The sequence below is a fragment of the Passer montanus genome, unplaced genomic scaffold, assembly GCF_014805655.1.
Source record: "Passer montanus isolate IOZ18808 unplaced genomic scaffold, ASM1480565v1 scaffold23, whole genome shotgun sequence".
Lineage (NCBI taxonomy): Eukaryota > Metazoa > Chordata > Aves > Passeriformes > Passeridae > Passer > Passer montanus.
This window is the reverse complement of record NW_024366926.1, coordinates 11,074,095-11,098,021: the sequence shown is the minus strand read 5'-3', so window position 1 is coordinate 11,098,021 and position 23,927 is coordinate 11,074,095. Positions and strand designations below refer to the sequence as shown.

General features: G+C 42.9%; 1 protein-coding gene across 11 annotated transcripts in view; it reads right to left on the bottom strand.

The window, feature by feature from the left end:
* EPHA5 (EPH receptor A5) overlaps window positions 1-2,818 on the bottom strand; it is a 194,426-nt gene extending 191,608 nt beyond the window's left edge. For 5 of the 11 annotated variants that reach the window (XM_039710387.1, XM_039710392.1, XM_039710388.1 and 2 more), the window contains exon 1: window positions 2,583-2,817. In XM_039710387.1, the coding sequence (XP_039566321.1) occupies window positions 2,583-2,664 (82 nt within the window). In that variant the 5' untranslated portion in view covers window positions 2,665-2,817. Of the gene's footprint in view, window positions 1-2,582 lie in introns of all 11 variants that reach the window. The other 6 variants (XM_039710393.1, XM_039710395.1, XM_039710397.1 and 3 more) reach the window with 3 other exon arrangements.
* Window positions 2,819-23,927: the final 21,109 nt, after the last annotated feature.

Sequence of the window (23,927 nt, the reverse complement as noted above, 5' to 3'; positions counted from 1 at the left end):
CTTCTTCCACTACATATTTTCCTTTTAACATACAAACTGAGGAAAGATGATTAGAATAAAAATCTGTTTTATTTCACTATTACAGGAAAGGCTGGAGAAAAATTGATTCATTTTTCCCTATGTGTATCCTTCAATCCATTTTTGGAGGTATCTATGAAGGTGACTAGATTTGTGATAGAGGTTGGGCACTTAATACTTCTCCATAAAAATGGCAGGAGCTTCTGAAACTCAGCTACCCATGCAAAAAGCTACTTCCATGATAAGGAACTAAAACAATAAATTTACTTTTTTCCCCCCTCTGAATCATAACTTAGATTTTTTTAAAGCATTTTCTCCTAAGTTCCCTCCACTAGAGGGTAAAATAGAGCATCACATACTGTGAATTATTAACTGTATGTATTTTAACCCATGAAATCATTGTGGGTTACAGTAAGATTTAGAGAAACAAAAAACATGATGCAGGGGTAAAGAAAAAAATTATTCTGGTAATTTGTCATCATCTATGCAACTACTTATGTAGCTCCATGCCTACACAGCACAGGTTATTGGCTAGCTGCTTACCCACGCTGAGTAGGATGAGCGATAATAAATCAAAAATAAACCCAGAAAACCCAATACCACCAAGTTTTGAAAACATTATTCACTGGTCTAAGATGGCTACCTCCATTTCAGCAAAAATAAAGTTCCCCGCCAGCCCAAGAACCAACCCCAGGGGAGAAGCTCCTCGTCAGAGCCCAGAAGCAGCCAAGTTGAAACCCAAACTGGCGACAAGTGTCAACTCGCACGCCACCAGGCAGGAGGGCTTCGCTGCCCGAGGCTCCAGGTACTGCAGGGTGAGCCATGCCCAGGCACGGAGCTGCTCCCTGGCAATTGGCAAAGGAGACCTGCTGCGAGAAGCACTTGTCAAATAACGCTTGTTTACAAATAAATCTCCTCGCAGCGAAGGACAGCACTCACTGGAAAAAAGTTCGGGTCCACAGTCAGACCCCTCCTAGCAGCAGCTTTTTATCTTTGCATTTACTGAGAGGTGGAAATTAGAGAGCAGCAGTCAGAAAAGTAGCAGCAGAGACACCGTGAAGCAGGCGCTCACGCTGCTCGTCATTACTGTAATATTCCCTTGCAACCTCCCTGTAAAGATGCCACTAAACCCATTTGCCAGGCAGCTTCATTAATCCTTTCCAGTAGTTCCCTATCATGTAAAAGTCCTATTCTGCAGCTGCCTGCTCACGCAGAGGCACCTCTGTGCTCGGCAAATGGTCCCGTGGACTCAGTCAGTAATATCCGGCTTTTCCGAGAACTGGCAGGGATGACTGAGACAGGGCTCGGAGCATCTGTTGGTCTCTCAGCACGGTATCATGGCAGACGGGCTCACACAGGACAGCAGGCTTCCTAAAACGAAGGTGAGTAACAGGGAAAGCCCTTCTCAGTCAGCCACGCCATCACAACAGCATTGCTCCCATGGGTGAAATCAGCTGAAATTGAATGGGGGCAGAAGGATTGGACCCACTGTTATCTAACCAAGGCAAAGCCGAACCATTTCAATCCTCTCCCAAACCAATGCACTTCCTGAACATTAGATATTTTGTACACAGAGGAACAGTATTTCCCCCTTCCTCTGCACTTTTTTTTTTTTTTTTAAGAAAAACTGCAATTCACATTATTCTCGCTCTCGAAAATAAATTACAGCTAGCTGGATACCTCAGGCCACATCTTTGAAATTCTGGTACGGTTTTCCTTTACCAACCCCTGCATATCTCCTCCTCCTTCTAAAGGAGTTTCACAAATAATTACGGTGCATCACGACGCCAGCCTGCTTCGAGCCGCTGGCATCCCCTGCAGATGCTGAACTTCTCCACCCATTGCTTTCACATTATAGCCTACCCGCGGATCCAAGAATATCAGAAAGCCCCAAGCAGTGCCCACACCACGCACGGAGGAAAAAAATCCCAGTCCAGTTTCAAAGACTGGAAGCATCCTGCTAAGACAAGAAGCCTGGGCGCGTTTTTGGCCATTGGCCTCACAGAGATCAAAGGCATAAAAAAATCCGTCCCCAGCGGCCGCGCTCCGCTGCGGGTTACACACCGCCACCGCCGCGGCTTCATCTCCCTTTTATACGTGTATTTTAAGACACGAAGTCAGCGCACTGCGGCCAGCGCTTGCAGGGCTCCCCGCCGGGAGCCTCCCTGCCCCGCCAGCCCCCCTGCCCCGTGCGAGCTGCCCCGTCCCAGCGCCGCTGCACCTGTGCGGCTGCCGGGGCAATCCGCGAGCGGGCACGGCCGTGCGCATCCATCCCCCGCGGGAAGGGAACACCCGCTGCCAAACGTGCCACGGCATCCGTGCACACCCACCCGTGCCAGCCTGCCCGCGGCCACCGCCGCCCCCTGCGCCGGGAGCCCCCTGCCCCAGCGGCAGTGCCACCCGCACCCCCGCCTCGCACCCGCCTCCCCGCGGGCGCAGCCCGTCTCCACTTCCCCCAAAATGTCCCAAAATCGACTCCGCCGAGTCTGAAGCCGCGCACCGCCGGGCGGGCACCCTCCCGGGTGGGCGCTGCCCGACGGCCCGGCCGCCCCGCGTCCGCTCACCCTCGCTGCCGGGGCTGGCCCGCAGGCTCCGGAGCGCGGCGCACAGCAGCAGCGGCAGGAGGCACGTGCCCCGCGGCCCCATCCCGCCGCCGCTCAGCGCATGGGGCGGCGGCTCCCCGCCAGCGCTGCCCCTCGGGCCGGCTCAGGACGGGACGGGGCGGGCTGGCAGCGCGGATGGACCCGCTCCCCTCCGCTCCCGTCCAGCCGCCGGCGCGACTGGGGAGGCAGGGGGCGGGGATGGGGAGGTGGCCCCGCGCCGCCGCGGAGACGCCCCCGACGGGGCGGACCCGCCGCCGCCGAGTGCGGGGGACGGCGCTCCCCGCACTCCGGAGCCCGGGGAGCAGCGGGCACCGCGGGTGTCCGCCCTGAGGGACAGCTCTCGCAGCCCGCGATGGCCGTGCGAGGGAGCGGGCGGCAGCGCTGTCCCTGCGAGACGCCCCTCGAGCCCGCTCCGGGGGGACCGGGAACACGGGATCTGCCCGCAGCAGCCGCGGGTCACGGTGCCAAAACCTACACACGCACACCACAGCCCAGAGCCGGGAAAGCCGCGATCTCACAAGGCTGGCAAGCCTGAGAGGAAGGCTCGCCCCTGGCCAGGTAAGCAAAAATACCACGAACTCCGTAATGGAACCGATAGAAAGATGAGTTTCAGGTGTATTTTACCTCAAGCCACCACCAGAGCACAGCTTTGAATCCAGCACAGTAGTTTTAGAGAATCACAGAATGTGTTGAATCGGAAGAGACCCGCAAGGATAATCAAATTCAACTCCGACCCCTGCCCAGGACCATTCCCAAGAATTACACTGTGTGCCCAAGAGTATTGTTCAAACATTTCTACACTGAGATGTTTTTACCCTCAGAACCCTAGTTGCCACCCAGGCCATCTCTCAAAAAAAAAAAAAACAAAACCAAAAAAAACCACCAAAACAAAACCCAAACAAATAATCCAATAATCCCCCAAAGAAATTAACTCTAGTGAGTTTATTCACTCACTCACATTCGTTCCTCGCTTGAGAAAGCTTCTTCCAGATGAGCCAATAAAGACCAAACCCAGCCTTGCTGGTGCATAAGCAGCCAGACAAGGTTAACCAGAGCCCTGCTCACCTCGTGCTGCCTTCTCCGTTTCATCCTTGTTGATTTATATTATAAAAAGGCTAACCAAATTTGAGCACCTGCAAAACGCTCCCTCTCTCTCCAAGGTGCAAGACTAGGGTTCCAAGCAAGTTGCAATTAAAATATACAATCCCTAAAGGCAGTTTGAAGAGGACAAGCAGTTTTCAGCTGGGGAATTTCAGATACACAGCCCTCTGCACTGGCATTACTTATCTTTTATTCCTTATTAGCCTGACAGCATATTTCTCTGTCTTTACACCATATATACACCTCTGCTACTTCCATAAACGTATAGAATATGTTCATGCATATTATTTTCAAAAGTGTTGTCTCCTGTTGCAAGAGGATTCTCTACCTCAAGCTATTCAACATTTTTACTGCCACCAGGAGGACAAGGCAAGGACTGTTACTTTACATGAGGTACAACAGTAGAGTTGCCAGCCAGATGTAAAGTGTGACATTCATCTCTTCAGAGCACTGCCTCAGATCTTCACTATTTGAATACCTTTCGAGTCCAAAATTTGAAAAGAGGTTTGCTGTCACACCACCCCTCTAAATGGCACATGAGTCGATCCTCAGCTGGAATAAATCATAGCTGAGAATGTCTGACCCCAGCCCTGCATCAGATTAAGGAGGGGAGTAGCACCATGTCATATAGTAATTTCTAGGGATTTGCCATCCGTAAAAGCAATGGTTAAGCTTTGCCATCCAGAAATCGGGACAATGCAGGGAAAAAAAAAAGACATCAGAAAAAACACGTTGCTAGCACAATAAAAATGATCAGATGACAAAGAACAAGTAAAACAGCAAGCTGGATGGGCACCTCTGCTGGATGAGGGGCAAGGCTGCTGTAGCTAGACAAGTCTCTCAACAGAATCTCATGTCAAATTGCTGTGTGCTCCTGATTTTCAATGCTGTTTGACAGTCACTAACTGCTGTTTGGACTGCCAGACTTATAATTTAGAGGCATTTCAGATGATATGTTAGTGACATCTTAATTTTCTAGGAAACACTGAGATGAGCTTCATATGATTCATAAGCTATTTAAGAATAGCCACCATGCTTTAGGTTTCATTCTAGCTGCCTCTTTTTTTCCTACAGGAAGCAAGCTCCTAGTCCACAACATTTGTTTTGATCCCCACACTGCCTGTCACACAGCAAGAGTATCCCACCTCATCTCACTAGACATCATTGAATGCTGATAAAAAAGGAAATGCTGCCTTATTAAGGGGGTATTGCCTGGTTATCAAATGCCTGGTTATAAAATTGCAATATTATGCACCTTATAGTGAATCCTTTCTGCTGGGGGCTCAATCTTCTAAAACTCTCCCTCTGGTTTTGCCAATCTTATTAACAATCTGCAGCAGGCAACTCCCCCCACCCCTGCGAAGATTTTGCCTCATCAGTGCACCCAGCAGGCTCTTAAAGAGAGGACAGAAATTTTAGCAAAGCGCTGCAGCATCCCAGGTAGCCTTGATGGGTAATCAGAGAGAAGCTGGACAATCACATGGGATCCCTTCCTATTTCCCGTCAAAGAGTGTGTCTTCTATTGCTTTGAGCAAATTTACTGTGGGAATCACAAGGGGTTGGTCACCTTGCAAACTATTCAGGAACCTAAAGCATCTCAGAACCGTGCCTTTTCTCCCCATATCTAGCCTATATTTTGTCTTAGTTTCAATTTTTTCTTTCTGCATCTCATTAACTTTTCCTGCCCCTTACATTTGTGTCTTTTCACCTATGCAAACAGCATTTCCTCCTAATCATCACTCAGTTAAGATCTATACTTCATCCTTTATATCTTTTTCTCATGACTCATTCCTGTAGAGTGATAGTAATGCTGTTATACTACAAAGTCCCTCCAGTTTTCCCAACATCTCCATCATAACATTTTGCTCAGAAATCATACTGCTGCCATAATAAACAACTGTCTCTAAAATGCTTTTGAATGTAGTGTCTGAAACTGAAATGACAGCTTTGCCCTGTGTAACTTGCCACTTCATATGCAATCTGCTGTCAGCCATTACATGTATTTTAAACTGTTTATTAAACCAGACATCTTTGAATTTAGTGCATTTCTGATTATTTCCACTTAGATATGCAAAATCTAATTTTTTCCAAGTTTATTTTCTCTCTTGTGTAGGTAGTTCCCTTCATATAATTTCTATGTTCTGACTAGCTTCTAATTCTGCATTGCCAATTCATTTCATTAGCGTGCTGTTTATCCTATCATCAACAGGATACACTTGAAAAATAAATGAGTCTATCCTTCAGATTATTTCAGCAACCAAAAAATGCCAGCCAAATCTATTCCCTATATCATTATCCTTTACTGAAGTGTAAGGGTGAAACACTTATTACATCTCCATATTCAACATGGCCTTCATCCGAGAAAAGATTCAATTTCATACTTTAAATTTAAGTGTAAACAGTCCCACTAAAGCCATGTCTTCATTGCAATAATAGAATAGAAGACCCATTCTAATGTAGCAAACTTTTTAATTAGTTAGACATATAAGCATTTCCATTTTCCTTTGAAAAGTCCTTTTCTTTCAAGAGTCAAAGATGACACCTTTAAGGAATACCCTAATGAAATTTAGTAATTTGGTTTTTTTGTTTTTCCCCACAAGCCCTTTGAAACAGAAGAATTACCTTCTGTTCAAAAACTAGATGCATATTAAAAGAAAAAGCAATCCAGGAGCAGCTAAGCAGCTTTGCATAGTAGATATATTTGGATTAGTACCATGACTGCAACTACAATTTGAGCACAAAATGGCTGTTGTTCAACTGACACCACAGCAGCCCTTCCAGGCTGCAGAAAGCAATCGCCAGAGCCCCAGTGGACAGCAGACAAATCAGTGCCAGGAGCCAGCGGGGACAGGAATGTCACAGAGCCAGCGCAGCTGGGCCACCGCTGGGCCAGAGCAGGTGTGTCCGGGCTGTGCCCCTCGGCTGCCGCAATCTTCGCTCTGCACTCGGGGATCTTCACCGACGAGCTCGTAATTTGCACGAAGAAAAATGAGCAAGTGGTAAGTAAAGCACTGCCTGTGCAAGTTCACAACCCAGTCACTTGTATGGTCTCAGCACCGATTTATCTTTTGCCGCCCCCACAAGACACAGGAGCTATTGGCAACTGTGTGCTAAGGAAAATCTGCTCACTTCATTTGCAGCCTGAAATTAGATCCAAACCCGTGAAAATACATGGGAAAAACATGTGAGTATTTGTTTCAGTCAGAAAAGGCTTGGAGAAAGCATGACATTTCTGCCTGGCATTTTCTTTTGGAGTGCTTCATCACCAGCCCTCGGTCCTGATAAGAGTCCTTCCAAAAGCCCGTGACCTGGCAGCACACTCTCCCCTTTGCAAATGCTGTGTCACTGCTTCCCTCTCGCTGCCTTACAGTGACCCCCATGGAGCCAGATCCCAGGTGTTAGCAGACCACTGCAGGCAGAGGAATGTTCCCTGTCCCCAAGGGGACAGTGTATATCACTTCACATGCCAACGTGGATTAGACTGATCAGCAAAATAATCCAGGTCAGAGATGGAAGTACACACTTGTGAGCACAAGAGGAGCAGACGCAGCTGGCACCACTTGCAGCCCACTCACTACTTAGCAAGTATTGAGGTGTTTCTTTGCATCACACCAAAGGAGAGCATTAAAGGGAACAAATGAAATGGCTTTGCAGAGATTTATGGAGATTTTTCTAATGCAGAAAGTGGAGCACAGGAGAAAGTGCAAAGGCTAATTTGATTACACTGTTAGTCCTGTATAAATTTAATAATGGACTTGCTTCCACATTTCTCATCATAACCTATTTACATGCATCCACTAACTGCAGTAGCTCTGCACCTCACACTCCTGAGCCAGTATTCTCAACCCACCCTTGTGAGGAAGAGGAACATTACTGCTCCTGCACAGATAGACAGAGACAAAGGAGAGGTTAAAGATTCAGATAAACATTACTGAATTGATTATGGCTTCTCTAGATCTGGGACAATGTTCTCTAAATACTAATGAAGTTATCTTATTCTTTTATCAGAATAAGAATCAGCAGATATTAAAAGGAACAGGGTTGTCTCCTCAGGACACAGTCATGAGCTACAGCAGACACTGCACAAGCTTGTGCCAGTGACTTGGGTGCATTTACAAGTACCAAAGTGCTCTGTGACAGTCTAGCCCTTGAATAACTTGCTCAAGGTCACACAGAAAGTGTGTGGCAGACCGGAATCAAGTTGAAAAGATATTAGAGCATCCATTTACTTTTCATTCTCACTTTTCCTTTTCCAGCATGTCATTTTTGATCAGGATCTATGCTATCAAATGTAGACATTACTGTAGGGTTCACATTCAGCACTTCACTCATTAAATGCACATTCTTTCAAGGTACAAATACAATAATGAATATAATGATGAAATTCAGTATATCATTTAATAGTGAACTACATTAATCTCCTGCATACAGTACTGTCCAGAACTCAGTTCCTTTCTGAACTATGTTTCATAAGGTCAATAATGCCTTCCTTAATTTCTAAGAGCAGGCTGGATCGCTACCCTGAAATTTTTTTTATTATAGGCAGCCTAGTTTCATTAGCTTGAGCCAGTGCCATGCATTCCACATTGAGGCCAACTATGTCTATTTTCCTCTTGTTTGAGTAAAGCAAATCCTTTTCATCTCACCTCACTCTTCCAAGCAGAACTGTTTGATACTGACTTCTGTATTTCAATCTAACCCTAATAATTTCCAAAATAAATCACATCATTGTCAATCACACCATATCTCAAACACTTGCAAGTGCTTAGCAATTTCAGCTGCCAACATACTAATTTATGTTCTTTGGAGATGCCATCTGAATCACAGTTACCGTCTTTGAGTCCTTTCCATCAGTTAATTTCAACTGTTTGTGAAATGCAGGAGCATATTTATTTTTCTCCTTCCTCTGCAGTGCTCAAGTTGTGCCATCCCAAACTCAGAAATACTTCACTTGCAAAACTCCAGTGTCTACTCAGAGAGCTACTTCAGTAAGTATAAATAATTTTCTGGCATGTGGTCTGATAAGTAATTTTTAAACAACAGAATGATAAAGTAGGATCAATGGCACCTTTCTGGGACAGACTACTTCATGTGACAAATTCTGACACAAATATTGCACAGCGACATACCATGTATTTCCTACTGTCACTCTTCGCTTTCAGTGTTTCTTTCCTTAACTCAGCCAAGAATTATGAACACAATACTGCTGAAAAGAGCTATATTTTTAAAAACGGAATTAAAAAGAAAGAAATCCAGACATGAAGTTCCCAAACTGAGGGTTTACCTACCATAAAGGACCAGGTCTTCCAGACAGACTTCTGCTTAATACGAGATAAAGTGTCCACACGGGAAGAGCTGGAGCAATTAGGTGGTATTGCAATCAAGCTATATGACTCAGGTGCATTGATACAAGTTTTGCTTCCAACACAGACACCCTGTATAATCCCAAGGAAGCTATTTCTCAGCTAAGAATAACCCTTTCCTTAATGCTCAGTGACATGGTCTCAACATGCAAAAAATACCCTGTTAAAAGACATGTGCTTTAAAGGGTCATTAGACCAGAGGTGAGGCTGAAGGGGATCATCAGCCAGCCTGGCTTTTGGACCATGACTATTCCAATAGCATTTTTTCATTAATGTTTGTTGTCAATGAGGTTTAACAAGCCTGGCACTGATCTCTCCTCTCTGGTGGCCAGTGACAGGACACAAGGGAATGGCCTGAAGTTGTGTCAGGGGAGATTTAGGTTAGATGTTAAACAAACGTTCTTCACCCAGGGAATATCTCCTCCCAGATGTGGCCACAGCACCAAGCCTAGACAACTCTGCCAGGCACATGGTGTATTTCTTGGGATTGTTCTATGCAGTGTTAAGGAAACTTTCCTGCCTGACTATTCATGGGACTCTGGCAGTCACACTCCTACTACCAGACATTTTAAATGCTGGACTGAAGCCCTTTCATGGTGGGTGGCTCCAGTGACCCAACAGGTGCCTCACCTGACTCCGTGCACAGTGGGATCAGTGGGACACACACAGTGGGACACACAGTCAGTCCAGGTTTCCTTACTGGCTCAATCCCAGGTTTCCCACTGCAGTCTCAGATGCTTCATTCTATAAAGCCATTTACTCATGGCACAGTAACACAGAGACACCTGGAGCCAGTGCCTCTGTGAAGGACCCCCACAATGGAATCCCTGGGCTTTTATACCCTCACAGTCTCTGCTCCTCCTCCTCAGACACCAGCTTTTGCTGTGTCTCTGAGTGTCTGGTCACTTGGCTGAGCCACAGGTCCCTGTGCCCTTTGTTATGCAAAGGGTTGGCACCAGCTCAGGACTGCTTGCCTGGAGCTCCTGCCCACCCTGAGCTCAATCTGCAGCTGGCACTGTGGCTTACAAACCAAGCTTTCTGGACCAAAAGTATTCTTCAATAAGGAAGGACTTGAATGATCCTTCTGGCCCCTTCCAACTCAGGATATTCTATGATTCCAAGCAGTACCTTGGCGCACCAAATCTAATGCTTGAAATCACTGGTGTGCCTCAAATACCTCCCTATTCTTCTGAGCACACCATTCCCTTGCCACACACCCTTTGCCTCCTTTTTCAAGCACAACTGCCCTTCAAGATAACCATTGTCCATCATTACTTGTCACCCAGGTCCTCAGAGAAGCCAGCCCTTCTCATGACCTCTGATATCCTTTGCTAGATCCAATTCAAACTGGCTTTTCTCACATCATCTCTGCCTGCTCAGACAATGTTTGTATTCCTCACAGATTTCACTGAGGTATTACTGGACAGTACACTGAGGTGTAAATACACCATGCATCATGATATGCCTATAAATGAGAACTGGCAGCTTATTTCCTGTTATTTCTCTTTTATAGCCACTTCTCCTTGCTCTCTAAACATTACTCCCCTTTCTGTCTCTTGTGAGATCTGGGCTGTGGCACCTTTGCTCGGTCTCCACTCAGTTCACCGTGCATGTGCTGTCCCAGACAATTCTGCCTGCCTCCATTTTCTGCCTGTAATTCTGCCCCCAGCTAAACAGGAGAGTTGGTGATTACAATTTCATTCAATCAGGAGGTGAAGGAGATGGGACACATGCACAGCAAGCCGAGAAAGGAGTGGCAATCAGATTACAGCTGTAGCCTAGAGCACAATTCTTCATAATGTGAATTTATAATGGGTCTCTGGTCTAGGGCACATAATAGACATTTTACCCAGAGTGCCATAGTCACCCAAAGTCATTTACCTCAGAAAATACTGAGCCTGGTATAAACATCTAAACTTTAATAAAACAATTACAGATGCACTGATTGCATAGCTCCCTTAGACAGTGAAGACTTTATACATAGGGAAGTGAGCAGAAGACAGTATCAGGCTTTCATAAAGGTTTACTGAGAACTCACCCTTGGTGAGGTCAGTGCCTTATCCATATCCCAGAACTACTCACTGAGCAAAAGCCATCTCAAAACATACCCCATCTCAGACACACATTGTCCTTTGCAGGATCAGTGTATTTGAAGAAGTCAAGAACCAGTATATTCCCTGCCATTTTATATTCACGCTATCCAGACCCCTTACACATCTCAATATAACATTAAATTAAAGAAATAACATGTCATCTTTCAGGGCTTCTTGCTGTTTCTGCTCAGAAACACTTTGATGTTAACAAACAAGTTGTGTTTAAGTATGACAAGTTAGATTGTCATATTTCAAGTGACAAATGTTACTCTGTCCACAGAATAGAAAGATAAATAAGCATTTTCAGGAAAGAGAAGAGTCCAGTCAGGAGGAAGGAGATGCAGATCTACCTCTCTGTCTTGTTAACCTAACTAGTTGACCATTTACATTTCATATTTCTGAACCAATTCAAATAGAATTATTCCAAACAAACATTTCAATACTAAATAAGCCTTTTCTGTGTTTTGAGGGAAGCATCAAATCCACAGCCCCTCCTTTCTGGTCAAGTCCCCCTAACCAAATGACAATTACTCAGAAAATAGGAGCATCTCAGAACTACAGGGATTTGCACCAGTCATTATCCCCTGGCCAGCACAAGCATCTGCACAAAGGCTGAGTATATACTAAAATTCTGTGCACAGTGTAGCAGCTAAACCTCTGTTCTCTTCTGCTTTGTTGCTGGTGGGTGTTGCATATTAATTTCCTCCATACCAGGCTCTCCCCATTTTGTTTACAGCAAACTCCATCCCATTAACTCTTTTCACAGCCACCACCCCAGGAAGTGGGTACCTTTGCGTTGGGTACCTACTCTGTGTGTGAGCTGGCCCCCAGTCCAGAAGGTGGGAGCACATTCACATAGTGTCACATACACGGAGAAGAGGCTGCTGCAGGGATGCCCACACCTCCAGGAGAATGGAACAGGTTTAGTTTATTTTTAGGCTAGTAGCTACTTGTTCAGTGTTTGGGTTTTACCACTCCACAAACCCTGGAGGCAGAAAAACACACTGAGTGTAACAGGAGAGCTACACTAGCCATAGGATCTCACTTGGGCACTGCTGAACACTCAACACTCACTTCAGGGAGAAAAGACTCCTCCTTCCTAGGCTGCATTAATACATCAATACAGCTCTCTCCATTCTGCAACTGACCTTTTTCCTAGGACTGATTCAAGACCTTACATGAACTTCTAAACCCAAAAGCCTTCAATACCTCAAAAAAAAAAATTCAATGCTGATTCCTTAATTTCTTTCTCTAGCACCTCTATCTGAATCATCCCTTAGTACTCTGCTGGGAAAAAAGCTAATGGTGACAAGTAAAAAAAAAAATCCAAGACACTCAAAGGAACTGTGTTTACACTAGAAAAACAGTAAAAGATGCCAAGGTCACTTAGCATGCTACTACATCATAACTTGCTGTATTGCATACAACTATTCAGCTTTTGCCTAGATCTCTTTTTCCTAAGACCAAAGTAAGCTGGATTTTCTGTGGCATTGCTACTGATTTTTCTTGGTCTTAGAGTATAAGAGTATACACTGCTATAACTAGATAGCTTGAGAATCTATTGGCAAACTGCAGGTCACAGTCATCTTTTGTTGTCTCCAGTGAGAACAAAGTTTGTCTTTATGTATATATCCAGCTTGCACAAGAGTCCTGGCTTTCCCTGTGATCTGTTCTCTCCTGATACTCATACCCGACTAGGTTATAGCTGGGTTCCACAATATCAATCTTAGTTCAATTGCATTCAGCTAGCAATTCAGTCATGTCATTTCAGTCAAGTTTTATTCACAAAAAACTTCATCTTTCATTCAGAACAGAAATCCACTGTTCTGATAGCTATCATATTTCCTAGCCTCATATAAGGCAGGCGTGTGCTTGCTCACATGCTGAGCAGGGCTGGACTCAAAGCGAAGGTTTCAAAGCCATTTAGAAAACAGTGTCCTTGAATTGACTCAAGTAGTCCATTTCTAGAAACTCTGTCCCAGGAGAAAGTCTTAATCAGCTCCTGTTTCCCACCATATACCTCCTTCCAGAAGAGAGCTTTATCACTCCCTCCCCAGCTCCATGCAAGCGCTAAGGTAAGGGCAATATGCAGCAGAACAGATGCTGTGGCAGGAGTGTGTTTACATGAAGCTGCTGACAGCAGATGCCAGCTTGTAAAATTAGCCAATAAAAATACCAGCATCACTGTTTACAACCACTCTGAGCAAGACGGGCTGCCAGCAAACTGGAAAGCACATTGCACAGGCATACCAGGTTACAGTTACAGAATGTGGAAAAGCATCATCATTTTTAGGCTAGCAGAAGTGTGATTCTCATTCAAGTACAAGGGAGTCAACCATGAACTACCAAAGAGTTTCAGTCCTTCTCCCTTTTGCATTAAAAAAATAGTTCTATTTAGTGTTAAAACGTCAAAGAACCAGAAACACTGTAAATACAAAAGCACGTGTATCGCTAGGTATTGGAAGTTTTGTGTTCCATTGATGCCTTTTCCTGGTCTTAAAAATTGAGAGCCAGACATGTTTAAGGGATAAGGAGTTCCTACCACAGTATTTTAATAAGGATCCTTGTGGTGCACCGTTTCGCTAAGGTGGGATGTGCCCAAATGCACACACATGAGAAATCACATACAATTTATGTGTACAATTTATAGCCCTTACCAATTAGCATATCTAACAAGGATGCCCCAATGAGAGGCTTGAATGAATGGAGTCATATCCCTAGGAATTTCCCCCTGGATGGGTCAAAACTCTAGTTTACAGGGCATGTTCTAGGAAGGACCTTGGTTTCTCAAGGTAGCATAAGGCTTTCCAGCCTTCAGCTGCAAGGGCTTTAGGGTGTTTGGTCTACTGGTCTAAAAAAAACACCAGGACAATGCTAAGTTGTCAGACTTAAGGACTCAGAAGTATGTATGCTAGGAGTACTGAGGATACATAAAAGGTATATAAAAGAACAGGCAAAAAAATAATCTTGGCATCACAATGACTCTGGTCAAACCTGAAATTTAGTGACACGTGCATGGCAAATGTGTTATAGACCAGGAAACTGTTACTTGAACTTAAACCTCCTCTAGTGCTCTTTGCAATCATAAGTATAATAAAAAAAAGTCCTGATTTTTTGCACAAAATTGTTGTCTGCATTTTACCCATGTGGATTTGGAGATACTCAGAGTGATCCTTTCAGAATGTTAAAACAGTACTAAAATTTTTCACCAGTTAATTATCATTAATTCTTCTGAGTGATTGAAAATACCATTAAGACTAGAATCTAGACTAAAATAAAATTAAGACCCTCAAGAAAATTATTAAAATTATGTTTTTGAAAATAACAGTCTGCCAGATAAGGCCAAGTTTTAGAACACTTTTTTTCCTGTTCATTGATTTTCCTGCATTGGAAAATATAAAACTTCATTAAAATTTCAATTAATGCATACTGTAATACCCTTAATTAGAAAACTAGAACTATAAAAGGAAATGTTAAAGTAACTGAGATATTTCAGAGATTAAGTTTGAGAACAAGTTTTGACGGCTTTTACTTTCATTTTAAACAAACAGTCCTCTGAAAAGAATTTCACTTTATGAATGTTTAATAAGCTATTAATGACTTCTATAAGCCTGTTGGAGGTATAAGAAAGAAGTTAAACAAAAGGTAAGTAAAACCACTAGAAGAATAAAAAATATTTTATATATAACCCATAATTAAAAGTAGCTTTTCTTTTCTCTATAATCAAAAGCTAATATCAGTTAACAACATAACATACCTTTGGGATGCATCCATGAAACTACACTACTAGATGAACCATATGCCTGCAATGCCATTTCCACAAGAAACAGTCAACAGCTTCAATCTTCTGCCTTATGGAGAAATACAAGAGAAATAAAATGAAAGGAATAAAATCAAAGTGGTGAAATCCTGTTGTCAACAGAATTCAAAGACTCGAATCTAAACCGGCACTTTCCTTCCATACACTGAAAAAAGCTAACAAATGTAACCTATCCCAACATTAAATAAAAAAGGCAACAAATCACTCTCTACTCTCTTGCAAGAATAAGCAAGAGCCTCCAGCATGCACCCAAGCAATAAATAGTAGATGATATCTATTTTATGATTTTAGGCAGTAGGGAGACCTTTACAAGAGGTCTGTGGTTGGTGGCAATGGTGTTAATAAGCCCTTTGGTTTCTTTTTTGTCAACAAAATAATTGGGCTTTCTCCGTAAGCAGCTGTTGTTCATAAGTAGCCTAAGGCTTCTCACCTGTGTAGGTGGGCTCTGATACTAGAGCATGTTTAAAACGTAAAGTGGACAATAAGGATTCTCAGTTTTGGGAGCTGAAGAAACCTTTCTTTCATATTCTAGTAAGTAAAGATGGTTTTTTTTCCTCTATTCATGTTATTCTTGAGAAGTAGCACAGTAGCTTTTTCTTCTTAAGGCCTGTTTATCCTATACATATGTTTTTCTAATAAGTAACGGGCTTTTTTTTTTTTTTTCCCTGGGACAGTAGGGTGGGAGAGGGAGGTTGCTGCAATTGTTGTTTCAGAAAATTAGTTAAAACTTTGTGTCTTCCTTGGGCAGTCTGATTGTTACCCTAGTTGTTAGTTAAGCTTTGCCTGCTAGGTACAGGAAACTTTCCCTGCTTAATGCAGAGTGCTTCTATCCAGAGCTGCTAATACATTGATCAAGCATATGCAGAACTTCATGCTGAGGAGAATTTTAGAGATGTATTAGTGCTGGTTCAGGTGCATAAAATGAAGCATTGTGCAAGAAACCACAGGAAAGAGACTTGGTTCTTGGTGAGTGTAGAAGAAATGTGGTCTGTTGATAATTCTTGATGTGAGTAACTTCACTGATGTATATTTTTGTTCCTGTAAAGTTCCAGAGATTTGATTCAGACTGTTTATCATATTATGATATGACCTAGGGACTTCATTCATGCTCTCTGTTGGTGAGCTGGTGTTTTATGGCAGAACTGTGGAGTCTTAAGATGCATGTGGTCATAACTATGAGCCTGAAAGGATTGTTTGAATCTTTGATGGTCTGTATATAAACTTTCACTTTCCTGGGGTTTATTATGTGTAAAGCAGGGGCTGCCACCAAGGCTTCGTATACGCTCTTCCCTAAATAAAATCTTGGAAATGGTTTCTCACAGATACGGTTGCACAGAACTGAATGGCTTTCCTTTTGCCACCAGTGTGCTATTTTTGTAAACCTGTTCAATAGTACTTAACCCTTTCACTTGATTTCATTCTGGTTTTGATCTGTTTATAGCAAGTTCTCCATCTAGATGTGCGTAGAGGCATTTGACAAAGTCTCTAGTGATTGATTCCTTGCTCCTGTTATTTGGTGTGTGTGATAAGGTGCTTTCTTTCCATGATCCCTAAGGACTTGTGCAGTGCTAACAATAATTGGTAAGTGCTTTAAACTGCTCCATGAGTTATATGCTCCTGGATGAGGAGGGTGAGTAGGAAGGATAAGGCTCATAATTCCCCAACAGGGAAAACTTTTTCTTAGCCAAATGCGGGGTTTATGAATCTGTTTGTCTCACCAGTGGTAAATAGGATTGTATGCAGGTTGAAGGATAGTAAGGATGGACTCTTTCTGCTTAACTGTACATATTCATGTTAAATTAGACCAAAGAGCACAGAAAGTAACCATCATGGACATCTGAAGAGTTATTGTCTCCTTAGCTGTTGAGTCTAGAATTGAAATTAAGGTGAAATCAAGGCCTCCCAAATGGGAAACGTCTCTGAAACTTGCAAAAAACAAACATAGATCTACCTGAAAGATTTAAAAAGGTAACATATAGAAGCTACATTGGACATCTTAAAAGTTATTTTTAGTACCTTTGTCTCTATAATATGCAGCATCTGAGGAAAGTGTCACTTCACTAGAAGTGCTTATTCATGCTGTAAAACTCAACCCCTTCACAGGTTTAACTTCAAGAAACTGAACTCATGCCTGGGTTTTCCTTTGACAATTTTACTTTCCTTGTTGGTAATGTTTCCATAGTATTTCTTATATTAGTAATTAATACTTGAAAAAATTCTCTTATATAGAATCTACTCTAATAATAATAATAATAAAAAAAAAGATTGAATGATGTTCCTTTATCACATAGCTGTAATGGCCAGTTGATTTTTATGGTCTCACCATTTTGTACTGGTCCTAGGGTTTCAAGATTTTTTTTCTTCCTCATACTAATATTGTGTCTGCTAGAATAAATGTGGTGTGTCAACAGGCAAATAATTAAAAAATAAGCATTTAATTCCTGTAGTGTGCTGATAAGGTCTACCTTATGTCTTATTAATCAAAGCAAGAAATACTGATTTGGGAGTTAGCTCATCACATCAGGCATGGCACAGACCATGGAAATGCCTCATAGCCTATGAATGTGAAGTCTGAGTTCTGATGTAAATGACCACCTAAGTCAATATCTTCTATTTAGACCTGAGTGTATAAAAGGGCAAAGGAGTAGGATTTCTATTTCAGATGTCTAGTAAATAAAAAAAAAAAACATAGGTGATATCTGTCAAGCAAACTCAGTACATCCACTTGTCATATGTGGATGGGAAACTGCATCCTTCAGCTGAAGTCCTGCTCTTCAGTTTAATATGACTGTTTGTCTCTACTTCATCTGCTTTTATGTTATATTTAACTGTCCTTCAAGGGACCAAAGTGGTGTGACTGCAGCTGGGGAGGGAGCAGGTAGTTAAGCAGTAGTGTGATTGAGGTTGGTGTATATGTCCAGGTATGATAGGTGTTTTCAACTGCTTTGTGGAAGTGTGATGAATATTTAGGTAGTATTGGCTTCCCTGTATTATGACTAAGAAGAACGGGAGTTGCTATCGTGGTATCTGTGATGTACAGGGTTCTTCTTAAAAGAACTAGCTGCAAGTATTTTCTTCTGTCAAGTTTCTGATTTTTCTCTTGCTTCTATAGCACTTTGCAGTCTGGCTTCAGGGCAAAATATTCAGCAGCTTTCATCTCAGATGGTGAGAATGCTCATGGGTTTTCCCCAAACTATATACTCCAGCTTGAGGGAAATTGCAGTGCTAGTGGTTAACTGTACAATATAGCTCTCGGTGAAGTGAAGAGGTTAGCCTTGGCTTAGGAAGTTTGCCTGATGTAAACATTAGTTTGGCAAGTCATTGGACTGACACTCACTCTAATTTGTCAATGGTTGACCCAAACACACATGGGGTTTTCAAAAATGAAGACTGACTGAAACTGCTTGTAGTGAAATGTATTACTTAAACCAAAGCCAAAATATCTCCTTCCTGGTTTAATTAAATGGACTTATTTTTTTTGTCTATTTGGAATTCTAGATATGGTCAGCTAAAAGTTATTTTGAGCTTTACTGACAGCAGGAAGCCTGAATCCTGTGTGCTGTGGTAGGCAGTCCAGGGACACACGGAGTGCAGGACCTGGGTTTATAAATCGAGTGAGTGACTGGCCTTTGGTCTAGCCAGCAGGCTGTTTATAGGTGGGAGGTGGCTACAGGGATGGCTTCTGTGATAAGGGGCTATCAGCTTCCCCCATGTTTGTTAGAGCCAATGCCTGCTGGCTCCAAGATGGAACTGCTGCTCTCCAAGGCCGAGCCCATCAGTGCTGGTGACAGCACCTCTGAGATAACAGAGTTAAGAATGAGGGAAATAGCTGTGCAACAGCAAAAGCAGCCAGAGAGAGCAGTGAGAGCACGTGAGAGGAACAGCCCTGCAGACACACAGGTCAGTGAGGGAGGGGCAGGAGGTACAATGGGCATCGGAGCTGTGATTCCCCTGCAGCCCATGGGGAAGACAGTGGTGAGGCAGCTGTGCCCCTGGAGGTCCACAGTGGAGCAGGTGGATGCCCAAAGAAGATTGTTACCCCATTGGGATAACATTGGGAGCAGCCTCCTTGGCAGGAGAGAAGGGGCTCCTGTGGCTCTGTGGAGAGAGGACCCCACACTGGGGCAGGTTTGCTGTCAGGACTGGTGACCCTCAGAAGAGTCATGCCAGAGCAGCCTGTTCTTGAGGGATTGCATCCCATGGAAGGGACTCGTGCTGGAGCAATGGCTTTCTTTGAATGTCATTATATAAATGAAGTCCCAGATACAGAGACTTTTTCTATGGTAGCTTCTCTTGTAGTTTGCAAGCAGGTGTTCTGCAAAAGCAGTATCTGGAGTATCCAGAAACTTAAAAAAATCTTTTAAATGTACTTCTGGCTTGCTGTACAGTTCATTCAGACCTTGGTCATAGAAGGTGAGTTAAGATGAGTGCAAGGGTCTAGCTCTCAGCCGGGAGCCGTAGAAGGCATTAAAATCTTGTATGCAAAAAACTACTTTGCAAGAGTACAAGATAAATGTGGTTAGAGTGCAGGCAAGGTGCCAGCAGCCTGCCACAGACTGTTGTGTAACTGCAGGACAGTTATAAATAAAATAAAATCAAATCCTTTGTATGCTTTTTCTCATTCAAGGTAGATGTTAATCCCTTAATGTCTTAAAGCAATGACTCATCAGGTGTTAGGTGCTGTATGTGGGTTATCAAAAAGCATCTTGAGCAAGTTTGTTGTTAACTATTCTCACCAAACAAGCAATGTTACTCGACTTTGATTTTACTCCAAGATATCCAGCTACTGTAGCTCATGAAAAACCTTGTGTTGTATTAGTAGTGATGTTGTTCCTCATCTTAAACATATTGGAAGCGTCTATAACATATGATATAATCAGAACAGATTGTGACCCTCATACCCCCTGATTTGAATTGGATTCTGGCAAAATTCAGCTCTATCCAGGGTCTTATAATTGTGTTCTTAGCAATCATGTATGCTAATTATCTATAACCATGCTGTGTAGGAAAAAAATTGTGTGCAATATGTAACTTCCCTCAAATGTACAGATCTCCTACCCACTTGGCAATGTTTCTTTTTTGATGGTGGCTATAGAGAAATCTTGCTGACTTTTCTCCTACTAGTTTATTTCTCGTCTGAAAATGAATTGTAAGATATCTGTGTTTCATTGGAAAGCTACTGAGCTGACAGCTGAAGAAATACAGGAGGATGATGAGAAAGTTTTGTGCCTTGGGCATTTGATAGCTTAATCTGTTTGTCCATGAGTGAATAGGTGTGTCTTACAGGAATTTCTCTGTGGAGGCTTGTGTCTTTGGTAGTATATGGAGAGAGGATAATTCACCTTTGTTCATTATATCAGTGTGAGAATGTATTCAAAATAGGCTGGCATGGCATATGCTGTGATCTGGGTGGATTGATTCAGTAGTGGAATAATCATAGAATTGTTAAGGCTGGAAAAGACCTCTAAAGTAGAGTCCAACCATTTACATTAGCATTGCTCAGTCCACCATTCAACCTTGTCCCTGAGTGCCACATCCAAACTTTTCTGACTAGAGATTGTGGTTTCACTGCTTCCCTGGGCAGCCTGTTCCAATGCCTGACCACCATTTCCTTGAAGAAATTTTCCCTAATATCCAATCTAAATGTTCACTGGTGCAACTTGAGACCATTTCCTCTTGTCCTACCATTTCTTACTGATGAGAAGAGGCTGACCACACCTTCATACAACCTGCTTTCAGATAGTTTTAGAGAATGAGAAAGTCCCCCCTGAACCTTCTTTTCTCCAGGCTAATCAATTCCAGGTCTTTCAGCTGCTCCTCATCAGACTTATGATCCAGACCCTTCCAGGGCTCTGTTGCCCTTCTCTTGATAAGTTTCAGCACCTTAGTGTCCTTCTTGTTGTGAGACACCCAGAACTGAACACAAGATTTGAGGTGAGGCCTCACCAGTGCTGAGTACCGGGGGACAATCACTGCCCTGGTCCTGCTGGCCACACTATTGCTGATCCAGACCAGGATCCACTGTCCTTCCTGGCCACCTGGGCACACGCTGGCTCATGTTCAGCTGCTGTCGACCAGTAACCTTTTCTGCTGGGCAGCTTTGCAGCCACTCTGCCCAAGCCTGTAGCAATACCTGGGGTAGTTGTGGCCAAAGGCCAGGACCTGGCACTTGGGCTTGTTGAAACTCCCTGCAATTGCAGGACCAAGTTCAAATGTTGTGTCTGGTCTTGTGTTTTGCTGGGAATGCTCTGTGTGCTTACTGGCATTAAAAATCACATGGAAATCATTGGGGGACAGATGGAGCTTGATCATGGCTCAGTTTTTTTTCCTACAGAATATTCAGGAACTACCACAATTCCTTCTCTGACAACAAAACTTTTATTTTAGACCTTTGTCCCCATAAATAAATGTAACTTATCAGTCTCTCATGATGACTTATTCTGTATTTCATCTTGTTGGCAACATTAGAAGCTGAAAGTAAACTGTTACAGTTTTCCTTGCTCGTTCTTTTCAGCTGTTCAAGAAGATCTAAACACTTCAACAAAACTCTGAAAACAACCCTTTTTAATTAAAAGTTTGAGACTTGAAAAGAAGAAACCAGCCAAATAACTGGGAAAGCGTGCTCTGCTTTTTCAATAAGATAGTAGTTAAGGCTGCCCAGCCCCTTTCCTTTGGCTAATTTTTGCAAATAAAGTTTGCCCAGTGATCTAAATACAGGCTGGTTTTTTTTTTATGAGGTCTGAAGTGTACCAAGATAGGAAGAGGACTCTCTCTGGGGCTTGATCAAGAGAAGACATCTGGGAGTACTTTTACTTTGCTGGCCTGGAAACAGGTTCCTCACTTTCTATATTCCTACTGGAGGTCTGTGTGTTTTACTCTTGTGTTGAGGTTGAAGTTGATGGCAGTTATCTTAATTAGACTGTATCATCATATATGCACAGACTAAGTGCTCACTTTTGTGCCTTTAGTCTATCTAGTCTTTTGAAAACAAACCAGATTGAGTCAGTGGCGTTTGGATGTACAGTTTTGATCAGTCTGGAATTTGCACCAGTTCATCATCCAGCTCCTGGCAGTGGTGTTATTGCCTGTGGTGTATCTTGGCCCCAAAGAGCGATGGGTCTTTTGGCATGGCTGAAGGTTTCACAGGAGGTTACTGAGAGTCACCTGAAGGGTGACCTGATCTTTTCTTTCCATTCCAGGCCCAGAAACAAAATGTTTTTCCCATGGTCAGCCATTTTACTGTAAACTTGGCCACATTAGGTTTGAGTGGTCAAGCTCTGCTGTGTCCTGGCCAGCCCCTTTTCAGGATGATCAGTCCTGTTCTTGCTGGCAGGCAAATATTTTAACATCACTTGTTTCTACAGAGAGACTCCTTATGTCAAGTCCAGCCTATTTGACAATTTTGAACTAATGTCTGATTTAAAACTATTTTCAGCCTGTAATTACTACAATGAAAATACCAGAGAAATTGATTTCTTATATTCCTCCCGTTATATTACTCTGGATTCCTGTCTAAGTGCCGAGGGGTTAAATATGATTCATGTAATCTACTTTCCCACTAATCATTTATTCAATTACCTATTAGAACTCAGGCAAGAAAGACCAAAAAAGGAAAGGGAAGAGACCAACCTGGAGTATATATTCAATAAAATGCTACAAAAAACAACCAATCATTAATTATCTAATCAGCATTCTGTGAGTCTTTTAGCCATGATCTCATTACTGTAATTAATTGCAAGAATCATTTTGTAAACAGAGCACAATAAAAGTATATGCAACATAACAGCATCCAAATTAAATCTAAATCCCAGAATGAATAACAGAGGAAGCTGGAAGATATTACTAAGAGAGGGCGTCATTAAAGGAGATCATATTTCAATGTCAAAATCTGGTGGGCTACTTGTGCTGCAGGAGCAAATCAATAGTGTTGCATTGAAAGGACTGGGCCAGATCCACTTTGGCGCAATTAATCACTACTCCATTAAAGCTTGGAGAAGTAGGGGTGGCTTCTTAGCCAGTAAAATTGGATTTTCTGTTTGTAGCTTCTGGGACTGGCATGTTGGCAAAGCTTCTGTGCTTGGCTGGTTTTTTTGCACCGAATAGGTAAGATTGTGTACTTGAAGGATTTAGGAAATCTGGTCCCTTTGTTTTAGAAGTGGAGAGGTTCTCGAAGGATTCCACGTCTTCCCTTTGGCTAGCCTTCTGTAGTCTTTCACTTCTGATAGTGGTAGCCCTACTCTATTTTTTAAGACTGTTTCCACAATAAATAATTAAAGTATGCAGACAGATCCCACAAACACCTGCCGGGCTTCCAGCAAAATTATTTTATGATACTTTCGGGATTCTCCATTTAATATTCCAGCAGCGCGATACGTTACTGTCTTTGGCCTTACCAGCATTTTGGCTGCAGTATTTTGTCATATTTTTCTCCTTTTCATTTAATTTTTCATTATTTTTTCTGAGGATCAATGTCAGGATTCATTTAAAAGCTATAAAGCAATATATATAAAACAGTCCCAACAACCATAGGCTTGGTTATGCCATTGATTTCTTTTCTGAGCAGAATTCCCTGCTGTCTGCAGTGGTGAGTTGCTCAAAGTTATTGATAGTGTGTATCCCTCTACAGGGAATTTAGATTTAAAACATGATACCTTCTAGCTGAAAAGGTCTGAGGAGTGCATTAACTTTGGGGTAAAAGCTGTATTGTAAAAAAAAACCGCAACAATCCCCTCCCCACCTCCACCCCAGCAGAATCTAAACTTTCCCTGACAGTAGAAATTAGTGTTCCAGCTGTAATGCCAGGGAAACCCTTCATTAATGCTTCCACCTCTCCCTGCTGAGACCTGACAAAGAGCTGGGCTGTGGTCCAATCTGAGCTTCTTGGGACGGGGTAGGAGGCAAATATGCCTGATGGTTTTCTGTGTGGAGG